The sequence below is a fragment of the Pithys albifrons genome, chromosome 4 (genome assembly GCF_047495875.1).
Source record: "Pithys albifrons albifrons isolate INPA30051 chromosome 4, PitAlb_v1, whole genome shotgun sequence".
Taxonomy (NCBI): domain Eukaryota; kingdom Metazoa; phylum Chordata; class Aves; order Passeriformes; family Thamnophilidae; genus Pithys; species Pithys albifrons.
Window position 1 is genome coordinate 55,053,454 of NC_092461.1, and position 22,563 is coordinate 55,076,016.

A 22,563-nucleotide genomic window follows, 5' to 3' on the forward strand; every position below is an offset into this window, starting at 1 on the left:
GATGTAGAAACTTAAAGTAAAAGATGAAGAAGAACTGGTTTCAATAGTGTTGATGTCAGTGCTTTGTTTACTATTACATGTTGTTTCTTTCTGCATGTAAACTCTCAAAAATGTTACATTTCCAAATAGTGTTGCTTTGTTGGCTGATTGCCGATGCATATGTGACTATATTAGTCAGGCTAATAAAATAATTTATGCATAAGAAAAAATATAAATGGGTTTTAATCTAACTTGTTAACTCTTAACCCACTTGAAATTTGCCACCTTTTATTTTCATTGAAAGATTAAACCTAGAGAAATGCCTCACAGGGAGTATTATCTAAACTGAGTCTAGAACACTTTATTAAAGGAAAAAAAGTGTATCAATTAGAGTGTCTAAATACCTTCATAGGGGCAAAATATCCACTTAAGGACTTCTTAATATAGGAGGAATGATGATGATAACAAGAATTTCTAAAAACTGAAGTCAAAAGAGGAAAAGGGTCAAGTTTTCAGCAGTACCAGACTATCAATGATGGTGATACATTCTCAGGCTTTTGATGTCCTGAAATGGCAAATGTCTGCTTTTTTTGTGTAATTTTTCATATGAATAAAACTGGTTGGGGAAAAAAATGACATTGTCCAAGAAAACTACACTCTAAATTAGTGGAGTCAATATGAAATAACCCACTGAAATATATCAGGATACACAGAGGATACTAGATACACAGTATGTTAATTCTTAGAACTAGCTTATAAGATATGCATGGCAATTTATCAAGCAGTATAAGAAAAAATAAATTATCAATATTATCTGTAAGTGTAAATAAAATCACAAGCATAAATACTTCTTACATGTTCAGGAATACTAGAATTTGATTTGCATTCTGAAGCTTTTCAAATTTTAGAGGGTCTGGTTGGCAACAAAGCACAAAAATGACCCTGAGATTAGCTCAGTTGGTTAAAACTTGGTTTTAATAATGCCAAGGTCATGGGTTCAATCCCCTGTGTGGGCCATTGACTTAAGAGTTGGACTCGATGATCCTGTGGGTCCCTTCCAACTCAGAATAGTCTGTGATTTTGTGAAAGTTGAATTTTGTTTCTTGCTGCATCAATTTAGTGTTAATGAAAGAAAAAACTACTGTCATGCATGCATATAAATAGTCAATATTGCTGAGAGTATTTAATCTGAACCTGCTGTCATTTTCCTTACTAAAATTTTAACTAAAACATTGATGTATTTTTTTGCATATGTTGCATCTCTCTGTGTCATTGTACAAAAGTCTTAGGCATCAGAACTGAGGGAATTATAAGTGAGATGCATGCTGGTTTACTGGTCAAAGTGCAAAAGTCTTTTATCTTCTGTCTACTTACATGGAACAGTTGTCCAGTCAGAAAATATATTTCTCTGTAATCTGGTAGTATGTTCAAAGAGAAGAAGTTAAGTATTCCCATTTGAGGCTAATGAAAGTAGCAAGTGTTAGAAGGGGAAAATATAAAGTTATATATCTGCTATCTTAAAAATGAGCTTTTTTCCTTCAAAAAAAATTCAGGTACTGGAGGTACAGTGAAGAAATGAGATCCATGGACCCTGGTTACCCCAAGCCAATCACAATTTGGAAAGGTATCCCAGAATCTCCTCAGGGGGCCTTTGTCCACAAAGAAAATGGTATGCAAACACATTCTTGTTTTAATGATTTACTTACACTCTCTTTGTAAGATACAGTAGCAGAAGGATGATTGACTATTCAGGTTAAGTAGTGAAGGAATTCTTGATTTATGAACAAAATGTTTCCTGCTGTAGAACTGGGTTTACTGAATATGTCTGTTCGGAAGGGAGAAAAAGTTTCCAAATTTAGTGTTATAAACACTACTTTCCTTTTTTTTTTTTCTTCTTTTGTCTCAATTCACTTTATTTTTCTTCTCTGTTGAATTATAGCATATCTTAAAACAAGCTTCATGGACACAGTATATTTCTATTGAATAAGCAGTTAAATAGCACCCTGATGCCTGACCCTGTCAGATCTCAGAAGCTGAGCAGGGTCAGGCCCAGTTAGTACTTGGATGGGAAACCTCCTGGCAATACCAGGGCTGTAGGTTCTAGTCCTGAGGACTTCACTGTCACTGTCCAAGCTTGCTTGGCCGTGGCAGATGAACCTTAGGAGTTAAAGGGTGGGGGCCAGTTCTGCACATGCTGTGCCTCACCTAAAAAATCCACTGCACAGGTTCAAAGGACACACCCATGTGGGGAGAAACCTTCCCAAATCTTCATTCGCGAAGCCAAGCCATACATGTATACATATTTCTATTCAATTGTCAAGATATTGGCGGTTTAAAAAGATTAGAAGTTATTGCTTTCATTCTGAAAAACTAGACAAGAGAAGCAAAATTTTTATCTAAGTCGAAATATCCCTATGAATTTATGTAAATCAAAGATGTCATAAGCCCATGACGCACAAATACAGATACCAATGATATTACTATGAAGTACTAGTACATGTATCAAGATGCATTACACACCTCGAACCTAGAATCTCAGCTGGACACACCTCCAAATTAATAAGAGCAGCCAAAATCTGCCCAGGGGATGCTGGCAGGCTGCCAACGGAGCCCTCAGTTGCACAGAGTTTGGGTTCTTTTGATGGAATAAAAATATGCATTTGTTGTCACTTCACTTTGCTGGGCAATTGTTATGTGGCTTATATAATTTATTTATTAATTAGTAAATTCTGTTTGCCTTACAAGACAGCAAACATTGCCATATTATTTTAATTTCCTCTTGCTAAGAAAATATGTGTTTCCTTTTATAAAACATTTCAATCTTCTATATCAACCTGTAACTTGATTAAGTAATTTACCGTGGAAATTTTTGCATTTGTTTATAAGTTGGGTTTTGGTTGGTTTTGGTTTTTGGTTTTTCTTCAGAAATATATTTAATTGCTTCCTTGCTTTGTCTCTGTTTTATCCAGAAGAAGAAACCCTGTCTGTATTCTGGCCTTTTGGCTAGATTGAAGTTTTTTGTCTTGCTTTTATCAGGAAAGTAGGTCAGTCAAGATGAGGTTCTGCATACATCACACTCAGTAATTAACTGTTTGCAAATATGCATATATGTGGAAATAATCACAAACATTATGAATGAACAGACAAACAGAATGCATATAGCCTCTTCCTTTAACTAATTTTAAAGTGCATTTTAAAAATGTACATCCAAAAAGGTATTTAAAAGATACATATATATATACACATATACACACACACACATACATACATATATACATCGTATACATATGCATAAACCTATACATATATGAGTGTGTATGTATCCATGTGTTTGGAGTGTTTTCTTGCCTTGATTGCATTCCCCATAATAAGTTTTCTGTGCGGAGCTCAGGTACACATGCCTCCCATTACAAATGAAAACTGTCTTACTGTAATACCCAGAGTAGTGAGTTTGAAAGCGCTGTAGAAGCAGAGCACTCATTGCTAAGGCAGGAAAGACTTTTGGTTACACTACAGCCATTCGTTTTAACCTCAGTGGTTTTAATAGTCTGCCTGACTCTTTGAGTGAGATTGTGGAGGAGCTGAAAGGAAAGAGGGAATTCTTGGGCGTCTCAGAAAGCCTATAAGGGCCCTAGGGGAGAAAAAAAGGACTCAAAATCACACCATAAAGTTCCCAAGAAGACCACTCAGACATTTTCCTTGAAATCAAGAAAACGGAAGTCATAAGATACAGTTCACAACTGCGCTGCCATATGTGTGAGGAAAGTAAGAAAGAAAAGTAAGAAATATCACAGCTTAGTTGTAAAGAACTTGATTGCATTTCATCTGAAACTGGTTTTATTCTTTGGGCAGGAGCAGAGTTGATAAATAAGTTTTAATATATATCTTCATAAGAGAACGTCTGAAAGCAAGTTTTTCAGTGAATCGATTTCATTTGAAAGGATACTTTTTTCTTTCCCTTGTCTTTCTATTGTGTAAACTATGCAAATGAACACCTGCAATAACTCCAATCATGAAGGGGTCTCCTTCACTGATGGCAAAAATTTGGGAAGGATGAGCTAAAACAATTTCCTACACTAGTCAGCATCCAGACTCAGTGTCCTAAAAGCTTAGTAAGGTATGGGTAACATCTTTGAAACTCTCCATGCTACTTCTCATATTGTGATTTGTTTTCTAACACTGTGATAGTAACTCTTAGGAGAAGGTGGAGAAGAAATTTCCTTTCTTTTTTTTATCATGGAATTTGAGATCACACAAAGTTGTCTAGACTGAAGAAATCTGTTGCCATGAGAGCAACACAGAAAATTTACCTTCCAACTAGAAATTCTGCTAAAGTGAATGGGGAGGCAACTTTTAGGGAGAAGAAGGAGAAAATGTAGTCTAATTTATTAGTCCACTGGCCTATTTTTGCCTTGTACTTACTACATAAGTACATTTAACATATTAGTGACTGCTAAGCCCTTCAATGCTGTTTGAGTCAGGTATTGCGCTCACTACTCTCAGTGACTAGTATCTGGAAAATTGTAAGTAGCAGCTCCCAAAGCAGTTTCATCAAGGCAAGCAGATTAGATGAAACTACTTTCAGCAGTTGTGTGAATTCATTTTTTCTGCTATAAGAAGCAGTAAAACTACTCAGTCTCTTAGAACTACACTTCTCTGCTGGTAACTTCCATCTTTTAGTTCTAATTGGCTGTTATCTTGGTTCTGCTTCAGCAAAAATGGCAGAAAACTACCTGCAGAGTTTTCTGGTGGAAAATGTGCTCTGACTGAAAAATTTTTATTTGATCTATAGTGGCTGGCAATACCTTTGCTACTTTGATTTTAAGAGTTTTAATTTTACCTTTTGTTGTATAATATCAATTACTACTAACTAATATCTCTATTCTGACTTACCTGTATCCCTGATGTATACATACTGCGTACATGTACTAATACAGATGTAGAGATGTCATGTTTTTATATGGTCTCTCTCTATATATTAGAATATTGATAGAGAAAAATATATCAAATTATCCAGTACCTGTATTTGCAGTACTTTCCTACATACACATTGTTACATGAAATGCAAATATGGGGTAACCTATGGCTCAGAATACTGTAATTTTGCATTTGATAATACTTTTCATTTAAACTACAGATTGCTTTAAAGAACTTATATATGCTAAAATTTTAAATTTTTATCTCATTTAAAGAATTCCAGTTCCCTTTTTTTGTTTTATTCCAATCGGAATAGAAGGCATTTTCTGAACAAGTCTAGCTGCTGTTTTGATACAGCTCAGTGCTTTTGGTTTCTTTTTTTTTTTTTTTCTTTTTGACCTTCATTAGACCTTTCAATAGATCTAGCATATTTTCATGTAATAAAACTGCTGAGGATTAAGAAAAGGAAAATTATATCTTTTCATTGGCTAGGAAGACTGTCAAAAATTTTCAAAATGACAAAAAAACCCCCATAATATAAAAGAATGTTGAAATACTCAAATATTCTGAAAATGGTACTAGATGATGAAGTCTTTTTTTATAGTTTGAGCTAAAAAATATGCTATCAAATTTTTCTTTCTATTTTTAGAGTTTAAGAAAATAACTGCTGATTGAATGGTAGTTACTAATATTATCTTCAGATAGACAGTTACTTTCCAGGAAGCATTGTTAAATGATGAATAGTGCCCAATCTCCCTTAGTAGCCTTTAGTACTGCAGAAAATAAGCTGAGATCCTATAAAATGAAGATACAGAAAAATCCAGCTGTTTCCATTCAGTTCATAAGCAGTAGAAGGAAGTTCACCCATCCTGAAGGTTTGTTTCTTGCCAGATCAATGCCATTTTTCAGTTGGGATAATAAAATGTAGGTTTTTTGGCAAGAATCACGTTTTTTTTCCATTTAGGCATCTTCAATAGTAACATAGGATTGTGTCTGAATGAACAGATACTAGTTCTTTATAGAAAACTTAAATCTGGTTGCACCTATTTTCTCATGTGAAAGATGCTGTTACTTTATCCAGTTTCCTTTTGGAGTACAGCAATAGACTATGTGCCATTAAAGAGGAACTGTTCTTATTTCTGGATAGCATAGCATAGCACAGCTTTGCAATTTACTTCAGTAGACTTCCCATTTTAATGAGGTTGTGATGCATTAAAGTCATGGCTCTAGGGATTCCAACTCCAGCTGGGTTTTCAGTGAATGAACAAATCAGCTCTACCCTGGTTTGTCATAGACCATATCCTCTGGAATTCCTCTTTTATTTGTTTAATTTTTATCTCTTTTTTTTTTAATAGTGAAAGAAAATAAAACCCCAGTTTATTGAATTTAAAAAAAAAACCACAACAAAGCAACAAACCCTCAAAACCAACAAACCACACAAACTCCCAATGTTATATTTGCTAGAGACAGTGAAGAAATTAAATTTCTAAAGAACACTCAAAGTGAATTCCTTACACCTTTTTAATTTTTAAACTACAAAAAGAAAAAATAATACCAGTATTTTCCATCATGATGTCTTGATGAAACTATTTGACTTGATATGACTGTGAATAATTGCAACTTTTTTCCTCAGGCTTCACATATTTCTACAAAGGAAAAGAGTACTGGAAATTCAATAACCAGATGCTCAGGGTGGAACCTGGATATCCCAGATCCATCCTTAAGGATTTTATGGGTTGTGATGGACCAACAGATCGAGATAAAGACCGACACAGCCCTCAAGATGACGTTGACATTGTCATCAAACTGGACAACACAGCCAGCACTGTGAAAGCCATAGCCATCGTCATTCCCTGCATCCTGGCCTTGTGCCTCCTTGTCTTGGTTTACACTGTGTTCCAGTTCAAAAGGAAAGGAACACCCCGCCACATACTGTACTGCAAACGCTCTATGCAAGAGTGGGTGTGATGTAGGGTTTTGATTTTTTTCTTTCCCTCCCAGGAGTTTGTGGTAACTTGAGATTCAACACAAGAGCAGTTTCCCAGCTAGGGGCGGGCATCTGTCAGTCTGAAACAAAGCTGATCTTTAAAACCCAGGGGGTTGCCTGTCCTGTGCATGAGTGGTGATTCGCTCAGCTGGGAAGCTTCCATGATACAGAGTATCTGCTGTTTCTTCAGTCCTTTGTCTTTCTTTGTCATTCGATTATAGGCCTTTCCTCTGCACGCTCAATGCCCTCTAAACTATCAGGATTATCTAAAGAGGAAGAAAAGTATCCAATGTTTCTACATTTTTTCCTTAAGGCCTGTTCCCCTTTGAAAAATTTTTTGCTGGAAGTAAATTTTTTTAGAGAAACACAACATCCAACAATGGAACTTTCAGGAAAGTGAGAAGACCCAAAACAGCTTTGTCTCCAAAGAGGATTGCTTTCTGTCTGCTACAGATAAAGTCCTATACTCCCACTTCCAGTTTTGTCATGTGGGAGACTCGGATGACATGCAGGACTTCAGACTGTTCGGACAGCCATTTTCCAACAAACAAGGGGCCAAAATATCTGCAATATAGTAACAGCCTTAATAATACATTCATTTTGTGTTTTTTACAGCTGCTCTGGGCTATGTCCTCAATGTTTTAAACTCATTTATATTCAATACTATATTCAAACAGAACCTTTTTATTGATTTTTTTGATTTTTGGTTGGTTTTCCTACATAATGTTTCCCAAACTGTATCAAGCTGACTGCCCCAGGCCTTTTGTAGGTCTGTCAGGAGCACTCATTCCAAAGCATGGTAAAAAGCAGTGCGTCAATGAATTAAAGCAACAGACATGCTATTGATAAACTTGAGACTGGTATTATATTGGTGGTGTAACCCTTTGAGAACTATTGCATCTGTTTTCAGAGTCTGGTGGATGTTAATCTTGATTGTCATTAAATTATAGTATTGTGTTTAGGTAATAAAGGTTTAAAAAGAAAATCAGTTTTTCAAAACAGATTTCCTGTGACTGCAAGTGAGAGTTTTTATTATTTGCATAATTGATAGAAAAGCATTTTTAACTTAAATAGAATGCAAAATATGTTTACCAGCTACATTCTTTTTAAAAGAACCAAACCTATTTTATAATTTCTACCACTTACCAAGGATTTTTCTGAGCTGGCAACAATTTTATAGTTTAGGCTCTTATCTTAAGCATCTTGGATTTCTCTTTTGAAACTATGTTGCATGACAGTTCCATTTGCCTCTGCAGAGAAGAATTACAGTTTCAAAGGAAAGGTAAGATGATGACTATGATATTGCATGAGTATCCTCTGGTGTGTTGCCCCTTTGCATGTTCATCATAGTTCTCAAAGGGTTAATCAAATTTCTGGCCTTCAGTCGAACATGGTATCACTGACTGAGCCAAGGAACCACCAAAACATTTTGTCATTCTGTGTGATTTGTACTAACAGCATTATTGTCATTTTCATGTGACCTGCAGAGCAGGTTTGTATCAATATTTTTTTCCTAGAGAAAAGTCAGCAACTGACAGACCTCTTTATTGATTTAGGAGCTGCTTCTCGCAGTGATAGGCTTTACAGTCACTGGGCTGTGAATTTATTAAAGATGGTCAGAATGATGCACCCCAAAAGTCAGACACCTGGTTTTTTATGAAAGCCAGGATTTGAGGGGAGTAACTTTTGCAACAATGAACAGCTTGCCTTGAACTTGATTATTGACCTGTTGACTGTCATTACCAAGGTAAACATTGTCTTTTGTGAACAGTTTCACTGTCTGAATTTCCTTAAAGTGTAGTGTCCTATGTCTTTGACCTTTAACTTGCAAACTGGCACAAATGGAAGGGAATCTGGAGTTGCAAATGAACTAAGGTGAGTTTTATTTCTTGAAAGGCCTGATAGACATGATCCAACATTTGAGAAAAAAACATGGAAGTGTTTTAGTAGGAAAGAACTGACATAGACTAAAATATTTATCATAGATCTGTAGAAAGGTATTTTGCTATGTATACATGCACACTCTAAAAAAAGAACTACAGCAGAAGTTAATTTTTATTTAACTTGAATACATTTTTCAGTGTAAAATTATTATTTCTAAAAATAACTAATTATTGATGAAAAGGTTATAGGAAAGTATAAAAATACTTGAAATGGCCAGTATGGGCTTTTACATGAAATGAGACTTTTATACTACGTTCAACCAATTTCTTACTGGTTTCTTAATCCACATAACTCGATCACTTTTTAGAGAGTGTAGGTATATATACATATATATTATGATTATTATTGTTTTGGTAATGGATAGCTTGACTGCCTTGAATTTATATTGAGCATAGCATGAAAAATAGTATGCTTCTTTTTTTTTCAATTACATGATTTTTTTATTGATTTGAGGACTTACGAACATATGTGGCATGCTATAAAGCATTGCAAACTTATTTCTTAAAGTTTAAACAGATATGCATATGTATGGTTAACAAAAATGAAGACTAGAAAAATTATAGTTTTACAACAAATATGCAATGCAGATGGCATTTTGGAGATGTTTTGTAGAAGTACTGCATACTGTAGGTTAGAAGCGCACCAGTATCAGCCCATAGCATTATTTAGCAAATCCAATTCAGTTGTTACTGAAAAAATAGTTTATTGACAGTTTAGTAGCAGGATTTTTACTGCAGGTCATCCCATTTAGTGAATTTGTAAATCTATGCCTGTTTGTCATATATGTTAAGATGTGTGTGTGTTTGTATACTTATAAAATCACACAAACACACAAAAACAAATTTTAATCCATGGAGAAATTTTTATTGTCAACAAACTACTAAAACTTATGTTCTGCAACAGACATAACAAAATGATTGATGCTGTTCCAAATTGGAGGAAAATACTAACCGCTTTACTTATTCTACATTTTTTCCCCTCTACAATAGGAGAATTTACTTAATATTATTTTTAAGTCAGAACTGCATCTCATCTGGGTTTTTGTAACTCACTTGAAAATTTCACTTCAGCTTTGAAATATCTTTCATGGCAGCTTTAACTTTTTGTGTAACTGTTTCCATGACAGTAATGAAGTGGTGAGCATGTTGACAGTTGTTCTTTGATAAGGTAACAAAAATATTTGTATTTGAAAAATTTAATTATGCAAGAAGGTAATTGTGATAATTCTAGTGCTTGGTATATGGTACATCATAGACACATGAATACATGATAAGTTGATTGTTTATTTTCCTTTACTTAAAAGTGCATATATGCTATATACAGAGAGAGGGAAAATAATAATATTATGTTGGCATGTTTATGTCATGCAGAGCAAGATTGTGGTAACATTTCTGTTACATGCTCATACTTTCAGTAGGTTGTAACGCAGTCATAAAGGTTGGCTTTAAGTAAAAGGTATAAGAGCAATTGTATTCACTGTAATTTCCAAATACATACTGGCTAGTTTCAAATTATAGAAGTTCCTAGTAAACTGTTGATGTTGCCTAATCTAATTTTGAGCTCAAATGAGTAAAGGTTCTAAGAAAATTTTTTTAATAGTTATTTCTCTACCAGGGCCTATAATTATCAGAATTAAGAAAAAGCAAATTAAAACTATTTTCAGTTCTGCAATCTGGGTTCCTGCTCATGTGCCGTAACCTTTATAATAAACATTTCCATATTGTATTGTCATGATCTGTACTGTGGAACAATACAAAACTGAATATGTATTGTGTTAATCAGCTACAGTCTATCAAGCTGACTACACAAGGTCATGTATCTTCAGAGTACTATGGTCTGTATGATGCAGGGGGCCAGAGGAGATGATGGCAGCGTTCCCTTTGGCCTTTCAATATATAAACCTATGAAAAGGTTATCGACTGTAGACAAAAATTAATTTTTATCAAAAATTACATTTTAAAAACTATGTAACTGTATATTTACTGGATAGGCTGGGATGGAGAGACTCAAATGGCTCCAAAGGAGCCCTTTCAAGTCTCTTGAATAAATGTAATACACATTTTATATATTCCTATGAACTTTTGTTCTTTTTCTTCTTTTAAAATGGGGCAAAGGGAGGGGATAATTAAAGAAAAAGATTTTTTTAAGGATAATTTTGCAAATAAACATAGCAGAAGCTAATAGATTCAAACATAAGGGACAGACTTGCGCTTTTTCTTAGAGTATACTTCACCTCCCCAAATTGCTTGATCAAAACTCGTGTGCCATTTAGCACAGTGGGTTAAGAATAGAGTGTAAAGCTTAATTTTTGAATTTTCAACTTTTTTTGGGATCTTGCTTCTTCATAGTCTAAATGTCAGATAAATGTAGCTTTTGGTACCAAATTATATAAAATCTAATTCTAGTTTGTTGGTTAGAAAAAAATGCATAGACTAGAAAGTCAATCTGCCTATTAAAAATGGAAGCATTACATTCTCATTCTATTTTTTTTGGTGTTTTGGGGGGGTTGTTTTTTGTTTTCTGCATTTTTTTTTTTGCATTAGGACAAACTTTTAAAAAGACATAAAGCAAACTGAACAGTGAATGTTCCAGCCACTGGATATTTAAGACAGAAATGCAAGCTACCGTACCATTAGCAGCCTAAATTGGAGAGAGTTTGAGATGACTGGGTGGAGGAGCAAGGATATGACTGCAGGGGCCTGTTCCATCCTGGCTTCCATATCTTCTCACAACATGGCCTAAGTTTTATCACCTATTGCAGTGGTGAAGGAAGCCATGCACCATGGCATTAGGAGATGTGAAGCAGCCATTATAGAACAATAGCTGCCTGTTACCTTTTGTTTTTGTCAAGACTGTCTCTGGACATGTCTGTTTCCAGAAGTGTAAGTAGATGACTGCAGTTCTCTAAGCCCTAAGGGAAATCATTATTATCAGTGGAGGAAATAAATGTCACTGGCCACTTACATGTTCAGCTATGCTGTAAATCAAATTATATTGTATGAGAGCTGAGGAACAGATAACCTGTTATTGAATACAATGGTATAGCTGTGACTGATACACCAGCACTCTAATGTTAGGCATACTTCCTTAGCTTACAGAGTGCAAACAAACAGAGCAGCTCTCATAAGATAAGAACATTGCAACATATGTCAGTTACAAAATCAGGTGTAAATTAACCACGTGCTCATAAAATTAATCTCTAATATAGGTATACAACTCAGTGAGTTTTCTGCCACTAGTCTCATGAAAAATATGTAATGTGTGAGTCAAATCTGTCTAACCCATTCTTGTACCTTGCCATCTGTGACATCAGAGGCTGATGGAGAAAGACATTGTCATCAGTGCCATCATGTCATGCTGAAAATGGCTGGTAAGCATCAAAAGCGTACCATCAACTGGGTCCATCTGATACTTGATCTAAAGCAGCCTCTAATGTTAGGCAGCATAGATTTTGTATGATGTGGTATTATTTGGTGTATGTATGTATGTATGTAACTAGGAATGCCCAATAATAACCAGAAGATCATATTTTGAAGGACCATCAGTATGTGACCACAGGAAGCATCCATTCCTAAAATCAAAATGTATTTCAAAGAAGCATATAGAAAGCACTAAACACATGCATCATAAACAGGTCTTGTTTCCCAGAATACATAAACTTTAGCATATCATCTACAAATTATAAACAATTTATGAACATTTACAGTTGTAGCTGCCCACTATGTCTTTGAAAGAGGATATTCTGTGAGTGGTCTACATAAAGTATGTTTACTTTGTGGAGATAGTCTTAAGTATTGCTCTGGTTTGCCAACAGTGTAAATGAAATAAATTTTAGAGGCAGAGAAGACATAAATGAAGAAATTCTGATGTAAGCTAGCATGCTAAAGACAATTTTCTATACTTCGATGTGCATGCAGCATAGTGCTACGTGCTGTCACAGTAAAACTACATAAACAATAATCATTACACATGCTGCATTTATGATGGCACAAAGCTTTCCCAGTCACACAGATTAGTTTCTTCTCCTTCTGTAGAATGACATTCTCCTCAGATTGTAATTGTAGCCACCACATAAACTGTTTACTTAATAGTAATTTCTACCCTATGAAATTGCATCACATCTTTCTTATAAGTACAACCTTAATCTTCTTAGAGAGTTCTCTGTATATCTTATTTCATAGCCTTTCATGCCCCTTTTTTTCTGTTCTTGCAGTGAAAAATATACTAAATATTCTCTCCATCTTGCTGTCTGCCATTATAACATGGAATAATTACATTCATTTTGTGCCATGCATGTGTCCTGGATAACCTATTTGCCTATCCATAATTCTGGGAACTGACTTTTGTAGAATTGGGATTAGTAACAGAGGCTGAAATAAAATAACTTCCTGAAGTACCTGGTTAGTCCTCAACAATATGGCAATGGAGTTTGAAGAGTTTTTAGTGAACTATTGTGTTACTTGCACACTGCCAGCAGAACAGTGTAACTGCAAATCAGTGCATGCCCATATGGGTTCACCACTTGCAGAGCAGTATGTTAAGTTAGAAATCAATGTTTCTAATCCATATTTTGTGATGTATTGGCATGCAGCACCTAGTCTACACACACATTCATAGCTTACATGGCTGTGCATAAAGTTATGTGCCTTGTGGAAGCCAAGAATGCTCAGTGTCAACTGGCAATCAGTGCTAAAAACAAACAAACAAACCAAAACAAAACAAAAAGAAAGGGTTCCTTGCATTTTGCAACCTTAAAGAGAAATTACGCAGTGTAAAGTGACAATTTCTAATACTCTTTGTCAGTATTCAAAGTTAGATTATATTATATATAGCACAAAAAGTAGTGGTTTACAACTGATATAATGCAATTGAAATGCATAGCTCTATGTTTAGGCATACAATGATTCTAAACAGAGATGCACATACTGTGTGTGCTATGCTTGGCTATTGCCACAAAATTGTCAGTGCTCTTAATACCGATCATCTTCATATCTTATGGGAGCACCATGTTTAAATCAACTCTGAGCAGTTTGTCTGCTTAGATATAAGTAGAATTATCTAACTTAGGAAATGGTACATGTAATGATATGTATCCAGAAGACATCGTCAGCAAACTTACAGCACTGTTTTAAATGATCATGACAGCTACAGTTCATACCTTCAAGGCGTGGCTGCAGCTTGTATGTAGATGGTTGTGTTTTACCTCATATGATAAAGTGCTATGAACTCTGGCCATTCATCATCAGGTAGATGAAAAGTATTAAGAAATAGACTTTCAGAATAGCCATTGTCAATACTCACACACATCAGAGAAATAGATTGTTATACCCAAGGAAATTTAACCTTGAATAGGAATCCAGAATTGAAGGAATGTGTGATGATGCAAATAATTCCCAGCTCTTACTCTATATAATGTGTTGGGTAAAGCATTGTCAACTAGATATATATCTAACATTTGTCTTTACTGTGTTTCCAAAACCATGCATACATCTCTTGTCAATTCATTCCCAGTACTATCTTACTGGTTGAAAATAATTTTACAGGATAGATTGTCTGGTTGAAAATCATTTTACAGGATAGATCAAGGCTTATGATCTTCCCTTTTCATCATCCAGGACACACAGATCATCATCTGCTATCAATATGCATTCCTTTGAAGGTGGTAGTCCTTGGATCACAGTGATGACAAATACAGTTTTTGAATGAAAAGCCTACTGAAATCTTTCTCAGAGAAAAATTAGTCATGAACTTTCTTTCCACAAATTCTAGAACCAACAGGAAAACCAAGTAGGTCTTTTGGTCAAAGACTGCAGACAGACAGGAAAAGCAGCATAAGAACATTTTAATTTTTTACTTCCGGAAGAATATAAGAAAAGGAATGAAAGCATTTTTTGTTTATTATTGCAAGTACAACAACACCAGTTTGTCAGAAAGGGAAGCAAACATGTTCTACTAACACCACTAAAATTGCATATAATCAACAATAAAAGAGAAGAGATATTGCTAGGGAGTTGGTGATAGCTTTGAAAGTATTATTGGTCTCCAAGAACAAACACTCCTATTAGGCTATAAAAAGTCCATGGAATTTCATACTTGGTGTCTTAATCCACCAGTAGGCAGTTGGTCAAAAGGCTACTCAGTATAGTTGCTCTAAACCTGAGTGCAAATATAGTACATTATTTATCTGAGTCAATCAAAATCTTTTGAGACAGATTTAGTCAAATTAATATCAGCCTGAATCTGTGAAAAACTGATCAGAGTGAAATGTTCTTACATTTGTTCTCAGAAATTAGACTCAAAAAGTTATCTATAATTTGAAGAACTCCATTGGATGAAATACTGAAGGAAAAAGAAGCCTTTAGCCTCAATTAGTCTATATGACAGCTATGTATCTTTATTTCCATGATATCCCAGTATATAACACAAATACTTTTATGGCCATTGGATGGACCATCTATTGCAATTTCTATATGTAAATTCATAAATGCAATCAAACTTCTGATTTCTCCCCCCTACCCTTTTTTCACTGCACCTTGATGTGTTTCCCCATCATTGCACTGACTAAGGCAACATTTAATTTCATATGTTCTTGGTAGGCAAATGGGAAATGATCTGTTCATTATATAAAGAAATTAGAAAAATGCAATTTTGTTGTCTACCTCATTTAATCACATACGACTTTTTACAGTTTGTCACTAGGAAATTCAGCTTTTTATGTCTGCAGTGAAGATGTGGTACCTTCTCCAAACTCTTGTGACTATTTTAGGCACCTGATGTATATCTTTCAATGAATCTTGTTCATTGTCCAGTACCCCAGCACTGAGCTCCAGGTTACTCACATCAGATTATTGAAGTCTCTGCCATTCATTGACATTGTCATCCTTAAGTCCTTAAGAAAATGGCATGGTACAGTCAGCACTGACCATCATCAATTCTTTATTTGCATCTTGTGACTACTTAACTTGTCATACATACAATAGTGTAATAGGAGATACCTACATTTTTGATGCCTGCCATTGCATACTATTTGCGTGCATGATTTATGGCATCTGTGAAAGGTGAACAGTCTAGAAAGCTGCATTTCAACAGTTTGTATTATTTCCAGTGGTTTCAGTTCCCGTTCATACCCTTTTCTCTTTCTCCATTGCATTCTGATGCCTATAATCTGTGTCATAGGTATTCAGAAAAGAATTTTATGGCTGGATTCCTTCCTCTACCACAAGTCAGTTCCTACTCATACATCAGTTACCATTACATTCCTGCTGTAATATAATATGCACTGTTGCGTGGCAGAATGCTTTGCTATTATTCATTGTTTTCTGATTGCTCCTAATTTTTAGGTATCATAAATAACATATTTTTGGAGAGCTCTCTTTGTCATCTGCTACTTTAATATTTGGATTCATTGCCCAGTTCAGTCACAGCTTGCAGAAAAAGATGCAGGTGTTTGACTTCTGAGGTTTGCTCTACGTGATGTGTTCCTGTATGATCAGAAGCTGTTTGAGGGAGGTGATTGCTCCTTAGCAGTCCTGTGGTTAGTATTGTAGCAGTTAAAGTGTGTGCAGCTAGTTTTGCCATTCTGTCATCAGAGTTTGATATGGAGATATATATAAGGAGGGTACGTTGTTTTCCAGTCTTCATATACATCCTTGTTTCTCTTTCTGAATAACATGCACCTTACTTTCTCTCTCAGTGCTGTGTTCTTGTATCTATCAGAACTTGATTTCTTCCTTAGTTCTGCTTGCTGGGTGTTATTTTAGCAGCTGATTCCATTTTCCTTCTTGTCATTCCTTCATCTCTAATTCCAACAGAAATTGTTCTGGTTCCAATACCTTAGCTAGAAGCTACTGCAGTTGTGCCTCTGCCTACGCAGTGATTTGCTTATTTATCCTCCACTTCTGAGAAAGAGGAAATCAACCTTTCATGCAGAGACAAGGGTGTTCATGCATTTGATAGGATATCTCTGAAAGTGGTTTTATGCATAACATGACCATAAAACCCACACATTGTTAAACATCAACTCTTCAAGCTCTACTTCTTCAACCACCCAGCAATTGTCCATTTAATTTACAAAGCCTGCAAATAAGTCAGAATATGCATGTGATGGTTTATCTGTGTGAAAGAAATTTCTTATTATGTTCCCTTTTCTCTGCATAGCCCCATATTCATTTTATGCCCATGTCCCGCTCATTAGGATGTGTGTTAGTATCAAAATAAGTGAAGCATTTATTTGCTTTCTGCAACTAAATTTCATCTAACTATTGTTATTTTATTTTATTTTATTGGCTCACACAGCATTCTATACAATAACCTTTTTATAACTGACATATGTTATTCCTTCAGGTAGCTTCTACTGACAAACACAAAGCTTGTTTGTGTGCAAATGCAAGGCTGACTAAATGGTGCTAAAGTGTATTATGACTGTCAGATATAATCAGGCAAAATTTTGTGGTGCTTAGACTGTTTTTTTTCATTGATTTTATTGATCAATGCATTGAACAGTGTTTTATTATACACACCTTGTTTCTTATTAGTAAATCAAGACCTCATAGTGCATTGTTAAATTAAATGGGTTAATTAATCTATGTAACGGCTCACCAAGCTAATCTCTTTAACTACTTATACTGTTGTGTCATTAAAGGTCAAGGGGTCATGATAATAATCTCATTGCTGTAGACCATTAACATAACTGAACATTTTCAACAAAGTACTTATGTTTACAATGCTATAACCCTTTGACTGCTGCGGCAACCTTTAACCACAGAACGTCACATGCTAGGATCATCATTATGATTCTTGCCATGGCAATCAAAGAGTTAAGGGCTGTGCAGTGATTTGTTTTATATTTATTAATTTATATTTATTTTTTGTTTTCATTTGAGAAGGGGGGAATTGGGGTGGGGCAGTTCTTGTCTGCTGTAAGTGTCTTAACCAAGGGAAGGGTTAAAATGGCTTTTTATACTATTGCATCTTATGTACTTACCATCGTTTCATTGTGTTGTAATTAAAAAAAATCTGTCAATAAATAAGAGAACAGAAAAAATTTTCATAAATGCATTGTGGTTTAATTGGTATATATTACTGTAAGATTTATAGCTGATGTTCTTTTGATTCTGTATAGCATTAAAGTCAAATTTAGCCTCAGAAAAGGAGTGCCTATATATAATAACAGACAATGAAAATGTATAGAGATATTATGGATTTATCTGGGTATGAGCAAGGTGAAAGAAACATTAGTTGATTTTTCTAGGCAAAATAGAGTAGGAAAAACTAATTTGTATGGAAAAGAGGTGGAATGAGTGACAGTGGACATAGTTCTGTAATGTCTGAAGAGCCACTCATCAGATACTGCTGTCATAACCACTTCAAAAATAATGATCAGGTGGCTGAATTCCCTCATTTGTTTTATGTAACAAAACCACAGAAAGTTAAATGTAAAGAAACGGTGAGTCTAATGAAACAAGTTAGAAAATAGGTGACAGATAAACACAACAATAAAAAAAATTCTTGAAATTGAATCACAATAGAAGACCAGAAGACTAAGATGTAAAGGACAGTTTTGTAAATCTTTAGCCATCCAGCTCAGTTTTGCAAAGATCCATATTTTTCTCATATCAAGAACAATGTAATTCTTCTTAGGCTATAAAGGATTATAGGTTTTCTACCCCCACGCATATGGGTGGGCATAGGAAACCAGGAACAAGCTCAGTCTTTTTGGAGAAAAACACAGAGTTATTATTGTTTCAGTGACCTAGCAACAAAGAAGACAGTGCTTGTAACTCAGTCCAAGATCTGAGGCCAAACTCATCACATACCCATGTTATCTGAAGCTTTGCTCTTTTCCATTCTAAATCAGAGGTGCACGTATAAAACAGAAATCACTGATTTCAGTTCTCACACGTTAGAGAGGAAAAGGTCCCTGGCTCTGCATTGTCTGCAAGTGACTGACAGGAAAAACACCAGTTCTGAATGGAATGATTTAGGGAAGTGTCTTAAATATTTTATAATACTTAAGTTCATGGTAGCATGTTGTTTCTGAAAGTTTTTAATTAAAACAAATTCCATGTTGATCCATGTCTTCCTAATACCATTCTGTTCACAGGTAAAGGTGATGCTAGACAGAAAACTGATTAGTAAACATCTAACAATCACAGTTAACATATTTGATGCCATAACAATGTTTTTCAGATCTATTGCCATACAATTTTGTGGCGGATCATTAGATTTTTGTTTTAATGTTTGGGCCCAAATTCAATTCCAGGAATTATTCTTCTTCAGAAACCTTTCAAATCAAGAAACAATTAGTATTACATTAATGAGTTAGACAAAAATTATTATGAAAAACAAATATTATTAATCACTGCTTGCCAACAACTTTCTTGTTACTTGTTTGAATTATTACAAACAGTGAACACAATCAACCAAACATCTGGACATCAATAGCTGTCAATGCAATTAAAACTTATGAATATATTATATATTACTTTCTTGAGGTGAAAGCAGCATACAGTGGCATGCAACATGCTCATTTTCCATTCAAAACAAAGAACAAAAGAAACCAATGTATTATAGAACACCTACTGAGCTATCTGCAAAAACTCTGGGCTGCTATGGTTTTAGTAATTGCACTTTAATGATCATTGTTCAGTCCTAAACTATACAATACACATGAGTAAAGCTCCGCTTTTTCCTAGTAGATTGGCAATGCACTGCTGGTGTTGCAGAAAATGAGTTTGTATTGATAAGGAGAATTTTGCCAGAATATATGTAAACTGAAGGTGCATATTTGGTTTGTGCTTCACTTGTACAAAAAGGTAGACCCTGACCAATGCCTAACCAATGTTCACTTCAGTCACTTTCAACTCAAAAGGAAATGCATTATGATCCTCTGCACAAACATTCAGAAGGCAAAGGAGTTTTTCCAACACTTAGCAAAACCTTATTCTCTTTCTTCAGTATGTGTCATATTAAATGCAACATACAGACATAGATTTCACTTAAATGCCTCTTTTCCCCACAAGTTTTTTTATTTATTTTTTTATTTTTAATCTCAAATAGTCAAATTACAATTCATGACAATGAATGTAGTTAGATGTAAAACAAAAGCAGTATTCAAGAAAACAAAAAAAAAATATTTGAAAAATATTTCTGAAGGTTTTTTTTGCATTAGTATTTAATTTCTGAAGTTTCCAGGCTGAAATATGTATCATTACTACTTCACTGTTCAATATATTGACATGAAGTTTGGTTTGCAACTCATTCATCCCTTTACAAGATACTGCAAGAAACAACTCCTGAAGAGGATGCTTAATTTCCCAGATGTTTGGGGGAAATTACTGTCATTAGTCACCATATTGATTATCTTTCTTCACTTTTCCAGGATTCTTCTATTGAAAATGTTACCTTGAAGTGACATGTAGAGGCATTCTTGTTATCCACAGCTTGTTCATTTGCTGTCTAATTGCTAGATAAGAGATTTACTGTGCAGTGCTTTTGTATTGTGGTTCATAGATAATTCTATAATTCTTGCTTTGATTTTCAACATCAGTCAAACATTCTCACCATGACAAATGATGTGTGGCTGCACTCCCATTGTTTCTACACCAGGAAGTTGTTATTCTCTCACACTGGCCAGCTTCCCACTGCATGTCTTTGATCATACTGTGATTAAAGTAATAGATTCAGTTTTAAAAGTTCCTGAAGAGTTTTTATTCATGTTGTTCTTTTTTAAGGAAATACTAAATTATCTGTAAAAGACTAGTTTTACAAGGAAGATACAGAGCATTGGAATACTGTCACAATGTCAAATAACTTTGTTCTCAAATCTCTCCCAGATCCTGTTTCCATAGCAGTCCACATTCTGTGTACATTGCAGATTTTCTTTTGGAGTGTACTAGCTAGGTCTTTTAGACAAAAAACCTGTTTTCTTTTGTATGGCAGTTATTCCAGGAATCACTCTGGCATACTGGGTAACATAGCATCATCCTTTCCATATGATCCCAGCAGGTATAAGACTTTCAGGCATAAGACATGTTCTGAAAATACGTCAATTCAAAATTAAATAGAACCTCACAGTTCATGAGAAGTTCAGTTAGAAGAATGATGAGGTTTTGAGTTCTGTTTGGGTATAATTGTCAACTAGTCAAGCACTCTTTGTATTCAGAACTGTAGCAAACTCAGAGGTAAAGAAAAGTTTGACTTTCTCCAAGGTTAGCCTAGTCTATCAGAAAAACAGTTTGGGGTCAGCAACTTAAATTCCCCTTAAAAATCTAGCAAAGGGCATAACTGCCATCTTGTAGCCCATAACCTGCACCTTAGGCAACCACATTAGGACTTTACCTGAATCTAATAGATTTACATCCTAACTGGAGGGCTTTGGAAGTTAGTTTCTCTCTCCATTGAACAGGCAGATACATTTAGGAATTAATTTAAGACTCTTCATAAGACACATAAGTTAAATCAATTTTATCCCTTTCATCTCTCAGCCAGAAGAACAGAGATGCAGACAACAGAATAAATGCTGGGAACAGCAACACTCAGAGATCTCACACAATGAAAAGAAATGGGATATGTCAGCACTGTATCTGAATCACAGTACAAAGAGGAAATAAAAAGTAAAATGGAAAGGGAACTCAAAAGATGCTTTTCTGTGTTTAAATATATGACAAGAACTTGCATACCTGGCTTTTCTACAGTTGCGTACTGCCACTGGTTACTGAACAAGCAACAACCAAACTGGAGTCTTCAATGGGAGACAGTCTTCCACAGACTCCCACACAGTGAGTTCTTCTTGACCTGCTCCTTTGTGGGTCTCTTTCACAGGAATAGACTGCTTCAGCTTGGGACTTCCACAGGGTCACAAGTCCTGCCAGCAAACCTGCTCCAGCATAGGGTCCTTTCTCCATAGGACCACAGGTCATGCCAGGTGCCAGTTCCAGTGCAGGCTTCCCATGGGGTCACAGCCACCTTCAGGTAAATCCACCTGTGTGGGGGTCTCCACAGACTGCAGATGGATCTCTGCTTCACAGTGGATCTCCATGGGGCTGCAGGGACACAGCTGCCACACCATGGCCTTCACCAGAGGCTGCAAGGGAATCTCTGCTCTAGTGCTTGGACCACCTCCTCCTCCTCTTCCTTTTCTGACCTTGGTGTCTGCAGAGCTGTTTCTTTCCCATATTCTTACTCCTCTCTCTGGCTGTAGTTGCAGGGTTTCCCCTTTCTTTCTTAAAAGCATTATTGAAGAGGTGCTATCACTGTCACAGTTGGGCTCAGCCTTGGCCAGCAGCAGGTCCATCCTGGAGCCAGCTATCATTGGCTCTGTTGGATGTTGGGTAAACTTCTATCAGCTCCTCACAGAAGTCACTTCCATAGCCCCTGCTACTAAAACCTGACCCTGTAAACTTAACACAACCCCTTTTTTATTGATTTTATTTAAATCAACTAAAATTCAGCTATAATTAAGTCACTCATCAGCTGCATGGAAACTTCCTCCACTGATTCTCTCTTGAAACTCTTGTGTGTAGCAGAGACTGTACATTAAAAAAAAAAGCATAGAAAAGACACATTTATTGGACTATCCCATATGGACTTCAGTTAACAGGACAGAACATATGTGGGATCAAAAAGAGAAGCAGTGCTGAATACTACAGGGGGAGCCCCTTATACCAAGCTGGGTTGTGGACTGACGGTCAGAAGAGCTCAGGCACAGCAGACATCAGAAGGCTTGATCAGAAGGC

General features: G+C 35.5%; 1 protein-coding gene across 3 annotated transcripts in view; it reads left to right on the top strand.

Moving 5' to 3' along the window:
• The window catches only part of MMP16 (matrix metallopeptidase 16), a 176,269-nt gene extending 158,401 nt beyond the window's left edge, over positions 1 to 17,868 (top strand). For 2 of the 3 annotated variants that reach the window (XM_071554216.1, XM_071554217.1), the window contains 2 exons: positions 1,533 to 1,648; positions 6,530 to 17,868. In XM_071554216.1, coding sequence (XP_071410317.1) covers positions 1,533 to 1,648; positions 6,530 to 6,864 — 451 coding nt within the window. In that variant the 3' untranslated portion in view covers positions 6,865 to 17,868. The remainder of the gene's footprint in view (positions 1 to 1,532; positions 1,649 to 6,529) is intronic. The other variant, XM_071554218.1, reaches the window with a different exon arrangement.
• Positions 17,869 to 22,563: the final 4,695 nt, after the last annotated feature.